The following is a 16,590-nucleotide window of genomic DNA, read 5'->3' as shown; positions in this document are numbered from 1 at the left end:
GCAGGCAGGCTTGCCTCCCCAGGAGGAGAGAGATTCAGTTGTCTGGGTCACAGCATCATAAAAGGCTGAAGTCAGGCTCAGGACTGTTGCCATCTGTCTGCACCGAGTCAACGGGGCATTCCTTGTCCAGAGGCCTGTGAAGAAGGAAGGTCACCTAGGAGGTCAAGCACTTGTGCAGGGCGGCCCCGGGCTGGGCCTCTCACGTGCTTCCTGCAATCCTGTCGTCCAGGCCTGTCGCTTAAAGTGCCCCCACCCTAGCGGGTGGGAAGGGGTGGTGGGGCCCGTTGAGTCAAGGCAGGTGGGTGAGGCCTGTGAATGACAGGGCTGTGGCCTGGCCCTGACGGGTTCCTTGAGCCTGGGTGGGGCTGGGCCCGGTGGTGGTTAAACAGCAGCTGGAAGAACAAGACCTGCGTGTCCTCCTGCAGCCACTCTGGCCGGCCCAGTCCTCACCATGGTCTGTTCTCAGTGGACAGGTGCACCCTGTCCCATAACATGAGCATTCTCCGGGATCCCACTAGCTTGTTCCTGATCCCTGTCCCAGCTCCTTTGCATTTCCTGATGCCCTCAAGTAAGGTATCGGGTTGAGCCTGCCTTTACCTGGGGCAGAAACCAAATCCACTCCCTCTCTTTGATGGGGACCTGAAACCTTGGCGGCAAACCAACCCTAGGCCCCTGGGCTGCCTGCCAGGAGATCCCTGATGGATGATGACCACTTGGGTGCCTTGATCTGGCCCGATGGGGGAGGGTAAGAGAGGGTCAGAGGCCCAAGGGGGGAGGGGGACCTGAGGGGCCAGAGCCAAAAAGGACCTTGGGCCCCTGGGGCTGCTGCTGCCATTAGAGAGGTGAGGTGCCCAGAGGCATAGAGCTGCTTAGAGCAGAGCAGTAGTAGTCCCTTCTGTTCCAGGGGTCATGCCCTGCGACTTTGTCTTTGAGAGTTTTGTGAACGCAGAACCCTCAGAGCAGAGATCCTGCAGGTGAACCTGTCCATGTGTCTAGAGCAGGGGTGGGCAAACTTTTTGACTCGAGGGCCACAATGGGTTCTTAAACTGGACCGGAGGGCCGGAACAAAAGCATGGATGGAGTGTTTGTGTGAACTAATATAAATTCAAAGTAAACATGATTACATAAAAGGGTATGGTCTTTTTTTTTTTTAGTTTTATTCATTTCAAACAGGCCCGATCCGGCCCGCGGGCCGTAGTTTGCCCACGGCTGGTCTAGAGACTGTCCAAGGCAAAGTCAGGAGCACCCAAAGGTGTAAAACAGATGAATCCATTCAATCATCAAAACAATATTCATTCAAATATTTACTCAATGCCCTACTGGGAAGGATGACTGCTGTGCTAGGCTCTGGGAATGGAACAGTGAACCAAACAAAAACACAGCCTGTCCTCTGAGGAGACTGTGTAGGCGCTTTTTATGGGAGGACAATCTGTACAACTATGCACTGTCCCGTTTTACAGATGGGGAAACTGAGGCCTGGAGGAGCTGAGGAAATTGCCCAAGGTCACACAGCTAGTAGAGGCAGACCTGGCATTTGAGGTGAGGTCTGTGTGACCCCAAGGCTGTGCTGGCACTGCCTCTAGCTTTCTGCTCCTCAGGGCTTCCGGCCTAGGTGGGGGGGATTGGACAGGTGCATCAGGTCAAGCACGCACACCACTAGGCATGGGACCAGTTAGTGGGAGAGTGGCTTACCCACACTGGGGACAGAGGCTGCGGGAGGCTAAGGATAGGGGAGGTAGCAGGCTGGAGGCAGCTGGGCCGTGTGTGCAGGGAGCCAGAGACCCAGGGCATAGGTTGGTGAGAGGGGCTGAGGGCACTCCTTGCAAAGGGAACTGGGAGGGAATGACTACATGAGGCAGACAAGTTACAGCTGTGCCCACAGGTGTGCTCCCCCTGAAAACAGACCAGCCTGTCAGAGAAAGTGCAAAGTGGAGACCAACGGGAGATGGAGTCAGCTCTGGTGGGCCCTGAGGTGCCCAGGAGGAGGGTTGCCAGATATGACTTCTGGGGAACCATTTGCCAGGTGTTTCTGAGCTGGTGCCTGGGGGCTCTCCTTGGCTGTCCTCTCCTGCTCCCTGGAGCCTGGGTTCCAGGGGGTTGGCAGAGGGCTGGTGTGTGGGGGGCGAGGGCCAATGGGGGTTGTTGGGGCTGGCCAGCGCCAGGCAGGGCAGCAAGAGAGTGAGGGCAGTAGGAATGGAAAAGGCATCCGCGCAGAAGACAGAGGGACATGCATAGCCCAGGAGGGTGCGGGTGCCCTCCATCGGAGTCTCTTCCTCTCCTCCGGGACCGGACAGCCTCCCCGCGCGGAGCAGGTGGCCCGGCATCTCCAGCGGGAAGCTGTGCGCCGCTGCCCCTCGCGGGCTCTGGCCTCGGGAAGGGGGCGGGGCGGCCCCGTTTGGGATCTGTGGGTGTCGGGCCGCATCTGCACCGGCGTGGGAGCCTGAAGCGGGCGGAAGGGCCGGCGGACCGCAGGCAGACGGAGTGGCCGGCCCGCCCCCGCCCCCGCCCCGGCCTCAGGCCCTTTGAAGGGGGCGGGGCAGCCGGCCCGGAGGGCTCAGCCGGCCGCAGAGTAGGGCCAGTCGCCGCCGCCAGAACAACTCCGCTGCGGGGGGGAGGGAGGGGCCGCCGCACCTCGGGGAGGACAGGCGCAGCCTCTCTGGCTGCTCTAGGGAGAGTCACCCCCCCCGACCCCCCAGCGGGGCGCGGACCAGACGGCAGCGCTGGGGCCGGGCTGCGTGGAGGAGGCGGCTTCCCGGCCGGGGCGGCGGCAGGGGCGGCCCCGGGATCACATGGGCGGAGGCAGGTCCCGGAGCCCCGGGCTGCTCTGCCCAGAGCCGGGCAGGCGGCGGCGGCAGCAGCGGGAGCCGCGGTGTCTCCTCGCCCTCCCTCCCTCGCCTCCTGGACTCGGCCGCCCAGCCCGACAGGTGAGCGGGGCCAGAGGAGCGCGCCCACCTGCGCCCGGGCCGCGCGGCCCGCGGCCTCCGGACTCCCGGCCTCTCGGGGCTCAGCGCCCGCGCTCTGGGCGCCCCTCCGCGCCCGGGCCTTTCCTGCGCCCCCAGCCCCTCTCCGGAGCCTCGCCTCGCGGAGCCCCCCACCGCGCCCCCGTCCCCCGCTGGCTGGGCCTCCTTGTCCAGGGCGCTGGTCCTCCAGCCCCCGGCCCGCGGGTACTTGGGTTTCAGAGTGCAGAGGGCGCCGGAACTGGGCGAGCCGGGCTGACGGGCTGGGTACCTCCCGGAGTCCACGGCCGGCTCAAAGGTCCGGGAACCAGGGCGTGCTCGCAGCCTGCGCCGGCCAGGGTCCTGGGGAGGGACCGAAGCTCAGCCTGGGCAAAGAGGAAGCCACAGGGCGAGGAAGAGGGCAGGCTGCCCAATGGCCAGGGCGCGCGCCCCACGGGCCCCTTAACGCGGGGAGGTGGCCCCAGTGCCCTTGGATAGATGTGGGCAGCTCTTGCAGTCTCCGGGCCTCCCCAGGGGCAGCTCCAGGGTGGGTGCTGGGCAGGGTGGTGCCTCAGTCGGGCACTGCAGCTTTCTGCCTGGGTTGGCTCCTGACTCCAGACCTACAGGCTCCGGAAATCCTACAAGGGCCCGGTCTGCAAGGACACGCCCTTGCCCACGGAGGGGGCAGTGGATGGGAAGCCCGCGGCCCTAGCTCACAGGCAGCATCAGTCGGCTCACCCTGCTGGCCAGCACCAGGGCGTGGCTGTGCCCAGCTTGGCGGATGAGTTTATCCTTCTTTGGGGCTGTTCAGAGGGCATCAGGCCCCTGGGGGAGGTGGGAAGCCCAGGCTTGCCTAGCTTGACCACATCGCTGAGGGCCGGCAGGTGGCCCGAGGCTGCTCTGAAGACCTTGCCTCACCTGGAACACGCTGGTGGTACCACCCGCTTCCTTGCTGTCACCCTGTTCCCACAGCGCTGCCCTCCCCCAGACAGGAGGAAGTACCTTGTGCTGTGGGTTTTGGGGACCGGAAGCAAGCACTAGTGGGGCTTAGCCCGGGTGTGGAGGAGGGGAGAGGAGGAAATGCCGACATCGCCTACCACCTGCTGGCCCCTGCCCGCCAGTTCCCCAGCAAACCCCTCTCTGGCACCCTGACGCCTGCCCCCAGGGAGCTGCTCTGCTGAGCACAGTGAAGGGGAACTGGAGTCAGGGCTTCCCAGGGTGGGGAGAAGTGCAACTGGAGGGTGAGGGAGGGAGTTGGTCATTTCCTCCACCCCCTGCCCCGGCCCCTGACGGGCTGCTCCTGGGCCTGTCATCTCCTCTCCTCCCTTTTGCCTCTCTCCCCCCGCCCTCCCCCCATACTGTCCTTGGGGGGCGGGGTCAGGCTCCACCTCTCCATCCTCTTCCTCAGGCATGGCACTGACTGTGGACGTCATGGGGCCAGCGCCCTGGGGCTTCCGCATCACTGGGGGCAGGGATTTCCACACGCCCATCATGGTGACCAAGGTAAGGGCGGCTCCTGGAGAGCAAGAGGCATCCCCGTAGTTAGGGTTGGCTCGGTTTGCCTGGTCCCCACAGACACCTTTCCTTTTTTGTTCTGGAACCAGAGGTCTGCTTCTGGGAGTGCTGGTCCAGGGAGGGCTGGGACCCTGTTGCCACCAGGATGTGGTCACCAGGTCAGGAGCAGGCTTCTGGGTAGTGAAAGGGAGCTGGGCCAAGGGGCCTGCTGGTTGTCAACCCCATACCTGCCGGTAGCCCTTTCAGGTGGTTATGAGAACAGGAGCCCCTCAGTTCTTGGCAGTTTCACCTTGACCCAGGCCGGGCCGGGCAGCATCCACACAGGGGGCTGGTGTGCGGGCGGGCAGTCACCAGCACGTCCCGGTTTGCACTGGCAGGGCTGTCTGGGAGTATCTCCGAGCACAGTTCCTGAAATTCCGTCATCACATACTCTTTGGAGAGAGGGGCTGCCATGCAGCTTCGGAGGGCACTAGCTGATTAGCTGGGCAGATACTGAAGGGCAGGGAGAGAGGTAGTAAAGGGGGACACAGGTCAGCCTGGTTCAAACCAGCTTCTGTGTTTCTTGGGCAGGACAGAGGGAATCCACCCCCCCCCTTCCCTCCCTGCCTGTCACCACTGTCTGAGCAGGGGTACCTCAGACTGCCTGCACCTCATCCCCTACAGGTAACGGAGCGGGGCAAGGCCCAGGCTGCTGACCTCCGGCCTGGCGACATCATCGTGGCCATCAATGGGGAGGATACCCAGGGCATGCTCCATGCGGAGGCCCAGAGCAAGATCCGCCAGAGCCCCTCGCCCCTGCGGCTGCAGCTGGACAGGTAGGCTCTCGGCATCTGCTGGGCCCGCCCGGCATTCCTCTCCCCTCAGCCAGCACACGGCTGGGGCCGCCCTCCCCCACCCGCCCTTTCAGCTCATCCTGAGAAGGTCCCCGGCTCCTGGCCTGCAGGCCTGCAGCTGGGTGGGCCGAGGGGTGTCCCTGTGCCTGGCTGGGCATGTAGCCACAGGTAGGGCAGGCTGGCATCAGCCATCTGGATGCCCGGGTTTGACTGGTTCCCAAGTGTGCGGGCTACAGGGCGTGGGCATGAAGTGGGTTGAAGAGGGAAAGGTGTGCCTTAGGCTGAGCCTCCCAGGCCTCTGCCTCCAAGAGGGCATGACCTTTGTTCAGGTAGGGCTGGGGGGAGGGAGGTGAGGAGTTTGGTGGTTCACTCCCTCCCAACCCCCGCCCCCCAGAGCCCCTCTGTCCCTCCCTCCATTGGTTCTCAAGGCCTTGCTGGTGAAGGCTGATTTCTGGCTAGTGGGGTTTGCAGCCTGGAGCCCTGGATGGGGGCGGGGGGCGGGGGAGGGGACAGGTGGTTCCCCAGGGTGGGGCATCTTGGTGAGTCACAGGAAAGGAACCCTGGGAGATTCCCCCAGCCAGGAGAGCCCTTTGGGAGGGCCTTCAATCTGAGTCGGGTTCTTCCTCTCTGCCCTGCTAGGCTCTCCCTGGGCCCTGACTCTATGCCCTCTCCTGGCCCTCCCTCCCACAGGCTGTAGAAACTGGCTCCCACAATGCCCTGGGCAGCCCCAGCCCCTTCAGTGACTCTTCTTGCTCCTCTGGCCCAGGAGTGTTGCAGGAGTGGGACCTAGAGGAGGAGGATGGGGAGTACCTCATGGCATCTGGGAAGGGGACCAAAATCTACAAGAGGCTGCAGAGTGGGGCGGGGGAGGGGCAGGGAGCTGCTGACACCATCACTTCCTCAGGGAGGTGAGCCTGGCTGAGCACCCCCAGGCCTCCAGCTCCATGTTAGGCAGGTCAAGGTTCCCTGCTTCTCTCTTTTTTTTTTTTTTTTGCCCAGCCCCCTCTTAATCCTCCCTGAACACCCCCTCCCCACCCTCCATGACCTTTTAGGCGCTCAGAGCCCTATGGCAGGAAGCAGTGCTCTGGGCTAGAGCCTCAACCCAAGCTCCCCTCACTCTGACTTCACAGCCGCACCCCTTCCCCTGCCCGAGAGGCTGAGGCTGCGGCTGACGTGGTGTGTGGTGACTGAGGTTCCTGCTGACCTCTCTAGAAGTGGCCTCATCAGGAATGGTGCAGCAGAGATGGGTCCTGGCAGGCGCTTTTCCTCGGCCAGCTCTCAGCCCTCAGTGGCGTCTCTAAGGCTCCAGCTGGCTCTATAGGAAAGAGCTTTGGAGGACAGTCCTGGGGGGGGGGGTGCGGAAGGGGAGCCCTCTGGCTGGCTGCCTTGGTGATTGGCTGGGGAGCTGGTCTCCAGGCCCTGCAGCTGCCTGCCTGGCGAAGGGGGACAGCTCCACCCTTGTTTTATGGAGGAGGAGCCTGTGGAAGGGACCAGGACTGACTCTCTCAAAGGCACCCACAGTGGCCGAGCTGTGAGGGACAGGCCTCTGGTTGGGGACCGTGGGCAGCTGGCCCAGCCACTTATTGGGCTTTAGGACTTTGGGCAGCTCTTCCTCTCTGGGTGTCAGGTTCTCCATGGGCAAAGATGTAGGGTTATTTTATGAAATCAGCAGTCTCCCCACAAACTGATCTGCCAAACTGATGCTGATCAGAGACAAAGTTTGGATAAAATGGAAAAAAAAAAAGAAGAAAAAAAAAAGACAGGGGCATATTGGTAGTGTGAGGAGTTTTTTTTAATAAAATTGAATTTATGGAAGTTTTTGCTGAAATTATTCCTTTCTACTTTTTGGTGCTAAACTGCCCTTTAAGAAATAACGGTGGCTGATGACAATAGTTATTGGTTTTGAATTTGGCCAAGTTGAAAGTTGACAAACCACTGTCTGAATGCTTTGGACATTTTACTCGTCTTGAGAACCTGGTATGGGGGCAGCTGAAATCCCCAGCCCCTACCAGCTAAGCAGGGTCCCAGGACCCCTGTGACACCCCTTCTCTGTCCTCTCCTCAGGTCCCGGGCCGCCTCTCCTGGACAGACCAACGGGGAAAGCGCCATGGAGGTGCTGGCCACACGTTTCCAGGTAGGCTGGTGCCTTTAGCCGGGAGCCCCAGCACCGGAAGTGAGGGGAGGCCTGAGGGACAGGGCCCCGGGGGTGGCAGACCACTCTTCAGGGTCCTGTCTCCACAGGGCTCAGTGAGGACACCCACTGACAGCCAGTCCTCCCTCCGGTCCTCCTGTTCCAGCCCAGCCTCCCTCAGCCCCCAGCCATGCAGCCCCTTCTCCACCCAGGCCCCCACCAGCCCGCGTGCCCTTGCTGGAGAGGCGGTGATGAGCCGAAGGTGAGTGCAGGGGGTGGGCATCCCCGCTGCCAGGCCCAGGCCAGGCCTCTCGGTCTCAATAGCTGTGTTCAGGGGACACGGGGGCACCCTCTGTTTCCCTGGGGCAGTCTGGAGTGGGGAGGGCTTGGCACACACGCTGTGCATTTCCCCCATTCAGTTCCCAGAGCCTGGCACACAACCCGGGACTCACCGCTGCTGACCGCCTGTCCTATGGAGGCCACCCCGGACGCCGCCAGGTGAGGGCACTGGGGGGGCGGGGAGAGCCGCCCAGGACCACTGGTTGTCAATGGTGCCTATGGGGCTGCAGGTGGCTGATCCCACCTGGGCAGCGGGCCCCTGTCTCCTGGCAGCAGACACTCCCCTCTCTCCAGCCAGGAGGTCATCCTATCTGCTGGTGGGTCACGTTGGCTGCTCCGGCCCTGCCCCCCTGGTCCAGGTGGCCTCCCACCACCTCACTCCCACTCGCTGCCGCCTCCCTGCCTCCTGCCGGCTTCCTCCCTTCTTGAGTGTTTCTCTTGGGCTGCGACTGACATAGTTTTGCTGCTGTTGTTGGGATGGTTCCCTTTGGCTCTGGCTGCATCCCTCGCACACATTCCTCCCCATTCCAGCCCCATGCCTGCCCCCCTCCACCACCCTATCCCCTTCTTTTTCCTCGGGCTCAGCCCAGGGAACCACCAGTGGGACTGTGGTTCTGCCTGAAGTTGCACTTGGCCCGTTGTCTGTCTGCCCCACCCCTCCTTCCTTCCTGGGGGGCCTCCCACCCCAGGTCCCACTGTCTACTAGTGACAGCCCAACCCCCCTTGGTGGTGTTTCTCCTCTCTAAGGGCCGGGTGCAGAGGTGAGGGAGTGAGGCGGCCAACTGCTCTGGGCCACAGCTGCCGGGGGCAGAGTTGGGGGGGGCATGTTCAGCCTTTGGGGTGAAGGGGATGAGGCCCAGCTGCTGGAATCCGAACTCCGGTTGATCTGCATTCCAGAAAGCGGAGCCTTGGGGGTGGCGAGGGGAGGGTACTAAGACCGGGGGCTCTGGAGAAGGAAGGGGGTCCTCTGGGGGCTGCGTCGGGGTCCCAGGCGACTGGCTGTGGGCCTGCCCAGTGGCCCGCCAGGCCTGTGGGCATAACGATGTGTTCCATGAGATCCCCTTCAAACAGTTTTAAATGTAGCTGTGGAGATAAGACAAACATGCGAAACAACTTTGGAACAATTAAGCACTAAACAGTATGGTCTTAATTAGAAAAGCAGGGGGCCTTCTTGGAGCGGGAGATGAGTGTGGACTGGGGTGGCCTCAGAAGGCTTTGTCAGGGGTTTTGCTGGCGGGTCAGGAGGTCGGACCCGGTAGGGGTTTAGGTTAGAAGCAGATGAGCAGTGGAACAAGCTTATCCTAGGCCCGTGGTCAGCAAACCGCGGCTCGCGAGCCACATGCGGCTCTTTGGCCCCTTGAGTGTGGCTCTTCCACAAAATACCACGTGGGGGTGCGCATGTACAGTGCGATTGAAGCATCGTGGCCCATGCACAGAAGTCGGTATTTTGTGGAAGAGCCACACTCAAGGGGCCAAAGAGCCGCATGTGGCTCGCGAGCCGCGGTTTGCCGAGCCGCAGTTTGCCAACCACTGTCCTAGGCCATGGCTGGAGAGGGCGGGTCCATCCTGGCCTCCTTCCTGTGGTGCCCCCAACCCTGGCAAAGGGGGCATTTGGGTGGTACAAGGAGTGGCTCTCAAACCAGCGGCAGCACCTTGGAACGTGTTAGAAGTAAAAACCCTCAGGCTCCAGCTGAGGGTGTCCACTGAGTCAGACGCAGGCAGGGGGTGGGGCACCAGTCTGTTCTAAGGAGCCCTGGGGGTCCGATGCATGGGAAGATCTGAGGACCTCCCCAGTGGCCCCAGTCATGTAGGGAGGAGCCCTGGGCTGGGTGGCAGGACGGCTAGTCCCACCTCCACTGTGTAACCTTGGATGAGCCCCTTCCTCTCTCTCTGACCTGAGGCCCCTGTCATTCCTTCCGCAAATACTTAGCGAGCAGCTTCAGTGTGTCAGGCACGGTTCTGGGCTCTGGGGAAGCAGTGGTGGGAAAACAGCAATTCCTAACCCAACTAAGTGTGCCTTCTGGTCGACAAGTGAAACAAATCGGGTGGTGTGGGAGTCACAGCGTCCCTTAGCTCCCTCGTGGTGTCACTGTGCACCTTAGCACCTTAAAGCACTAGAGTCCGGGGAGAGAGAAGCACATTCAATCTCCTAAGCCGATGGCCGCCCTCCTGCCCTGCCACTCACTCACTAGTATTTGTCTCCTGTGTTGCCCAGAACACATCTTGGGAGGTGTTGGCCACACAGGGCTCCTGATGGCAGATGAGCAGGTGTTCTGGACTTGGAGGGGACAGGTCGCCTCTGTGGAGACAGGTGTCCTTCCTGAGCTGACAGGAAGGGGGAAGAGGAAGGCCGTGGCTCTGAGGGAGGGAGCTGGGTGCCTCTCCACCTGGTGTGCTGGTCTGGAGGGAGGAGGGGTGGAGGTGACTGTCTGCTGAGGCTGCGGCTTGGCCGCTGGCTCCTGAGCAGGCCGAGGCCGCGCTGGGCCAAGCGCAGGACGCCACCAGCCCTTACGGTGCCCGTCTGGAAACGGGGGGTTGCCCTTCCGGGAGGCAGAAGCCTTGGTGAGCAGATGTGAAGTGAGAACAGCACCTCTCCCTCTGGCTGGCACGAGGGCTGGGCTTTTGAAGGAACGGGGGCCGGATTTCAGCCCTCCCTCCCACTGCCCAGTGTCCCGTCCCCCTGCCCCCGCCCTCCCCCCCCCCACCCCGGCCCAGGGCATGTGCCAGCCTGTCTGGGACAGCGAGATGGGACATCATTTTTGAGTCACTAGCTGGCGCTGGACGTCATTCCTGAGGACATTTCCTCACCGTCCTCTGTCGACCACTTGGCACCAGCTGGGCACTCAGGTTTTGTGCTGTGGACTCCCAGCCCTGCCTCCGATCCCAGCTGCTGCCCTTGGGAGCTGAGTCGCCTCACTGTGGAAGGCTTGCCCGCAGAGGCCTGCGAGCAGAGGCACGCGGGCTGGTGGGAGAGGCAGGGAGAGGGTCTAGGGTTGTCTTCTCAAGACTCTGATGTTTCCCCTTTAGCTTAGGAACTCATGCAGGTTTTTTACTCAACCCCATGATTCATTCCTGACTTTGAATTTTAAAACGGAGGGGATTTGGCTTTCCAGGAAACTGCCCTAGCATGGCTGCCTGGGGCCTCAGGCTCTCCTTTCCATGGGGATGGGGTGGAGCGGGAACGGAACAACAGCGGTGGAAGGGAGATGCCCACGTGGAGAGCAGGTGTAAGAACCCGAGATGGACGGTGCACACGGGGGAGGGAGAGGGCACTGCTGCTGGGCTGTGGGCCCAGAACCACCCTGGCTCCCCAAGGCTGCCCGGGGCAGGACCAGACCTCCCAGGGCGGCCTGGAGAGGCTGGTGGGCCCAGACCCTGGCCCTCCCAGAAGGGAACCAGCGCGGTGGGTGAGAGTTCTTTGTGCAGCTCCAGGCCCGACTCCCAGAGGGGGCTTGGCCTCTCCCCTCCCCCTTATGTTGCCTCTTCCTCGGGGCAGAGGGCTGGCTTCTTCGTTTGTTCTGTCAGAGCAGACAGGCCCCAACATGCAACATCTTTCCAAACACATGGCCCGCGATAACAGAGGAATTTGCTTTTTGTCTGAATTTAGCTGGTTGTCACCCCCTATCTTTATCCTGCCCCTCCGCCCAGTCCCCTTGCAGAGCCCTCACACCTCCAAAGCTGGGTGCTGCCTCCCTCCCCTCCTGGCGGGCGCACAGGAACAGTCGCCCGTGACCTGGTCGGGTTCCCATGGAGGGGGACGGGGAGGGGGGCCCTCTGGTGTTGGGCCTGGGAATAGCCGGCCTTGGCCCGCTGGGTGTGCTGGCCGAAGGCTCCAGCGCTGACTCCTCCCCTGGTGCCTCTCCTTCCCACAGGCTGGCCTCGGCCTCGCTGGCGACTCCGCAGTGCTGGTGCTGCCGCCTTCCCCGGGACCCCGGCCCTCCAGCCCCAGACTCAGGTACCAGCGAGCCTTGGAGGGAGGGTGGGATCTCGGAGGACTAGGAGGGACTGGCTTCCTAGAGAGGGATGGAGGGGTCCCTGCCTCTCTAAGTCCAGGCAGCTCGTCCTGACACGGGACCAGACCTCACTCCTGGCTGCCTCCCATCCCCACAGTATGGACTCGGAGAGGGGAAGCCACCTCCTGCGAGAGGACTCGGAGGTCTTCAAGATGCTGCAGGAGAATCGTGAGGGGCGGATGGCCCCCCGGCAGTCCAGCTCCTTCAAACTCTTGCAGGAAGCCCTGGAGGCCGAGGAGAGAGGTGAGGCCGGGGTGGCCGCGGCGGCGGTGGGGCAGGGTGTTGGCGGTGGTTCTGGGGGGGAAGTAGGTTCCCCAGGACACCCCGGGGCCCTGGGTGGACAGCTTATTGGCCTAGTGATTCCTAAGTGCTCACCAGGGGCAGGCACCCAGGGCACTGAGACCACAGGTTCTGCATTGAAGGAGCTTGCAGTCGGGGGTTACCGGGCGCCCTCAGAGGTCCAGCTGGGATCAGGAAACTGCCAAGGGAACAACACGGGGGTGGTGGGGTCTCGGGGAGGGCTTCGTGGAGGAAGAGGGATTTGATGTGGTCCTTGAAGAAAGATGAAGCCTTTACCAAGCAGCCTTCAGGCGGTGGCCGGCCGGCTGTGGAATGCGGAGGCCGCGGCCGAGGGCTCTTGGCTGTGGGAGCGGAGGACAGCGGCCTGGCAGCAGGGAGGTGGCCCTGGGAGTGACGTCCTGGCTGTGAGGCCTCGAGTGCCAGGCTTCGGAGTGGCCTAACCCAGGAGGGCCAGTTAGATGATGAATGCAGGCGGCGCCTGCGATGCCGAAGGCAGCAGTTCAGGCGATCCGGGCTCCTGCCGAACGTTTCCCGCGCCCCCGTGGACCGGCCCTGTGCAGAGTGTGGAGAGGAAAGGTGGTCAGGGCCCATGTCTGTCCATGAGGAGCTCTGTTTATTGGGGCTGCCAGGCCCGCCCGGCTCCCAGGAACCGGAGGCTGCTGCAGGCGTCCCTGTGGAGGGACCACTGTCCTGCTTCAGGGGAGAGATGGGGACGCCTGGCCTGGGCAGTGGCATCAGGGAGCGCGAGGATGGGCCGGGCAGGAGAAGTATGTGAGTGGCAGGATCACTAAAACCTGGTGGCTGTTCCCAACTCTGACGTCTGGTCCCTGGGGGTGTGCACAGAGGCAGGGGTTGGGGTGGAGCCAGTTTTGAAAATGTGTGACCCTGAGCCCTTGGCGGGCCCCTGGAGGGAGAGGCAGATGGGTGGTGACATCACACTGGAGTCTCCGTGGCATCAGCTGCAAGTGGGGACCGTCCCTGCCTCATAATGTCTGTGCTTCATCTGAGCGTGGTCCAAAGCTCAGAGGCAATAATGCATGTAAGAGCCCTTTGGAAACTGTACAAAGGTTATCGCCCATTATTACTGCCCATTAACATCATCGCGGCGGGCTGCACGAAGGGAGCCGTCTGCTCGGCCTGCTGGGTCAGGCACCGCGCAGGCTCTCCCAGCTTGCTCCTTGGCTCGGGCAGGCAGCCTCCCGTGTGCTTCCTGACTTGCCCAGCCTCAGCCAGGGATCTTGCCGGATCGCTTCCTTCCTCCACTCCCCACGCTCGCGCCTGGTGCCACCCCAGAGGCCCGCCTGTAAGTGTGAGTCCTGGCGGCGTGTTGGAGCAGGCGGAGTGCGCGTAAACAGCCCGCCGCTGCGGTGGGCCAGCTCTGATGTGTCTGTCTGCCCTCCCTCCTCCCAGGTGGCACACCTGCCTTCCTGCCCAGCTCCCTGAGCCCCCAGTCCTCCTTGCCCACCCCCCGGGCCCCGGCCACCCCGCCCAAGCTCCACACGTGTGAGAAGTGCAGCACCAGCATTGCGTGAGTCCGGCCGCCTGGGAGGCGGGGGCGGGGGGGGGGGGGCAGGGCACAGGGCGCTTCCCAGAGGGGGCTGCACAGAACAGCCCATCGGGGGCCCGGGGGGCACAGTGACAAGTGGAGCCGTCAGGCATTCTGTGGGTCACTGTCAGCCTTCGCAGGAGGCCCGGCTGGCTTTGTCCCGCCGTTCCCCCTCCCCCCTGATTTCTGTCCCCCTCCCGGTGGAGGGAGGAAGACGTGCTACTGCTTTGGGTTTATCTGCATGACATCCCAGTCTCTGGAGCTCTGCCTCTAGACGAGGAGCCTCCTCCGGGGAAACCTTGCTCTCACCCCTCCTGTACCGCCGTTGGAACAGGATGAAGTTCCCAGAGGCAGGTTCATTGTTCTCAGTGGGTGGCATCGCAGTGCAGCCACGTCCTCTGGAAAATTGCTGAAAGGCTCCCCTGGAAAAAGTTGTTCCGTGCACAGTGTGGAGGGGCAGGTGACTCACTCTGGGCGAACCCCTTCGGCTCCCTGGGCCTGTGTTCCATCTGCAGAATGGGAGAGCCCACGCTGCCGCACTGACAGAGGACTGTGTCCCATGTCGAAGAGCAGCCCAGGGCCCCGGGCTTGTGGCAACACTGCTGGGCCTGCACCTTACTTTCCTCTTCAGCAGGGCCCTGGCCCCAGAGCTTGCCTTGCCAGCTTGTCCCCAGACGATGCGATGCTGTGGTCCTGGCACCTGGGACCACACATTGAGAACCACTGCTCCATTAACAACCCAGGAGATACAGGATGGAGTTTACCTGCCTTTTGTGGGGGAGGAATGACTTTATTATTATTATTATTAGGGTTCTGGGGCTGGAGGATGGTGAAGTGAGATTCCTGAGGGCAGGCATGGGGGGTCAAGAGTTAGATTTGGGGATCTTCCCAGGTCCTGCCTCTGGGCTCTGGGGAGCAGCACGCCCGGCTCCGGTTTTCCACCCCCCAGGCTAATGAATGGCTTTCCGACCCCCCTCCCTCAGGAACCAGGCCGTGCGCATCCAGGAGGGGAGGTACCGCCACCCTGGCTGCTACACCTGTGCAGACTGCGGGCTGAACCTGAAGATGCGTGGGCACTTTTGGGTGGGGGATGAGCTGTACTGCGAGAAGCATGCCCGCCAGCGATACTCAGCGCCTAAAGCCCTCACCTCCCAGGCCTGAGCACACCTCCGGACTCTGCGGGCACCTCCGCGCCAGGGCCATGCCAATAACAAGTTGGCATGGAAGGGCGATGGTGGGTGATGGGCCCCTTCCCCCTCACTGGGTGAGGCCGGAGGCTGGGGCCTGTCTTACCTTCCCAGGCTTTTGCTAGATACTCTCACTTCCCCCTGCTGGGCAGCCTCTGCACCAATCTCTGAGGCGGACATTGCATCAGTCACCACTGAGCAGCAGGGGTTAGGCAGGCTGGGCTATGAAGATTAGTATCTAGGAGAAGGGAGGGTCACAGGCTAGAGGTATTCACGGTGCAAAGTCCCTGACGTGAGTTCAATAAATATATATATATATACGGGGACAAAATAAAGGAACTGCCCCTCCTTCCTGTCCTCTCCTCCCTGGCTTCTCCCTACTGCTGGGAGCAAAGGCTTTATTCACATAGTAGAGGCCCGGTGCACGAAATTCATGCACAGTGGGGGGGGGCGTCCCTCAGCCCGGCCTGCAACGATGCCAGCATCCCTCCCCCCCCAGCCTATGGCCCAAGGCCCCTCCCCTCCCTCCACGAGGCCGGGGCCCCTTCCCTCCCTCCATGCAGCTGGGGCACAGATGCTGGGCTCATGTCACCAGGGGTGAGGCGAGCCCAGCGTCCCACACCCACGCCCCTCTGGCCAGAAGCCCCTCCCCTCCCTCAGTGTGGCCAGGGTGCAGATGCTGGGCTCGCATTGCTGGGGTGACGCCGCCAGTGTCCCACCCCGGCCATATGGGCACAGCCATCTTTGTCGTGGAGTGATGGTTAATTTGCATATTACTCTTTTATTAGATAGGATTTCCCCTCCCTCCACCCCTTGCCCTACCAGCTGATGAAGCTGGGGGTCCTGCTCTTCCTGGGCCCCTTTGTAAAGATGCCTGTTTTACCAGATGGTCCCTGGTGGTTTGCAGGAATGGGTTTCTCCCTGGGAGCCTGGGGAGGGGAAGGGATGGTGGAGGGTGGACAGCAGAGGCACAGGAGGCAGTCCCAGGCCCATTCTGCCACGCCCATCTCCGTGCCATCCCCTGCTCTGCCACCACTGGCTGGGCTGGTGCTCTCTGTGCCCTTTGCTGTGGAAGCTGCCAGTCCTGCTGACTTACCCAGAAGATGGGCAGAAAGGGGCATGATCCAAAGTACCTCCTGCATTCTCTAAGGCTGTCTGCAGTCATTGGAGAAATACAATCACCAGAACCACTTTGGGACAGGCTGCAGGCTAGCCTTGCCTGGAGGCAACAACCCAGCAGAGCCCCCACACTGAGGGACCACCACCCACCGAGGGCCTCACCTCCAAGCCAGGGTTGGTCTGCCACCCCTTCCCCTGGCAGTACATATAAAGTGCATGGCCAGCCCTAGCCAGTTTGGCTCAGTGGATAGAGCGTCAGCCTGCGGACTGAAGGGTCCCAGGTTCGATTCCGGCCAAGGGCACATGCCTATGTTGTGGGCTCGATCCCCAGTCGGGGGCATGCAGGAGGCAGCCAATCAATGATTCTCTCTCATCATTGATGTTTTTTATCTCTCCCTCCTCCTTCCTCTCTGAAATCAATAAAGAAATATATTAAAAAAAAAAAAAAAAGTTCATGGCCAGTGCCAGCATGTTTGAGGCAGGTATTTATTATGTTTGAGGCAGGGGACAATGGTCCCTGCCAGATTTTTGGTGTGATTGACTGCCTCCCCCTCCGCCTTGTTCTAATCCCAGAGGACATTTCAGAAAGGCACCCGGGTGCTGCTGGGTGCTTCAGACTCACCCTGCCCCCAAGTCAGCCGGAGGGATGGGCACAGCCTCAGCTTTATTTT

At 62.0% G+C, this 16,590-nt stretch overlaps 1 protein-coding gene across 2 annotated transcripts; it reads left to right on the top strand.

Moving 5' to 3' along the window:
- Positions 1 to 2,795: 2,795 nt before the first annotated feature.
- PDLIM2 (PDZ and LIM domain 2) lies at positions 2,796 to 16,353 on the top strand (the record flags this gene model as incomplete). 2 transcript variants are annotated; one of them, XM_081093068.1, is made up of 10 exons in its annotated part: positions 2,796 to 2,924; positions 4,345 to 4,439; positions 5,115 to 5,266; positions 7,349 to 7,418; positions 7,526 to 7,677; positions 7,835 to 7,913; positions 11,627 to 11,709; positions 11,865 to 12,010; positions 13,478 to 13,595; positions 14,597 to 16,353. In XM_081093068.1, 9 exons carry the CDS (start codon positions 4,347 to 4,349, stop codon positions 14,772 to 14,774), a joined length of 1,071 nt encoding a protein of 356 aa, XP_080949194.1. In that variant the 3' UTR covers positions 14,775 to 16,353. The 2 variants fall into 2 exon arrangements, with proteins under 2 accessions (XP_080949194.1, XP_080949195.1); XM_081093069.1 differs by lacking the exons at positions 2,796 to 2,924; positions 13,478 to 13,595 and having other exon boundaries at positions 4,347 to 4,439; positions 14,597 to 14,788.
- Between the last annotated feature and the right edge of the window lie 237 nt (positions 16,354 to 16,590).

This window comes from Myotis nattereri (genome assembly GCF_964212035.1).
Source record: "Myotis nattereri genome assembly, chromosome: 5".
Lineage (NCBI taxonomy): Eukaryota > Metazoa > Chordata > Mammalia > Chiroptera > Vespertilionidae > Myotis > Myotis nattereri.
Note: the sequence above shows the minus strand (reverse complement) of the source record. Positions and strands in the feature narration are given on the sequence as shown.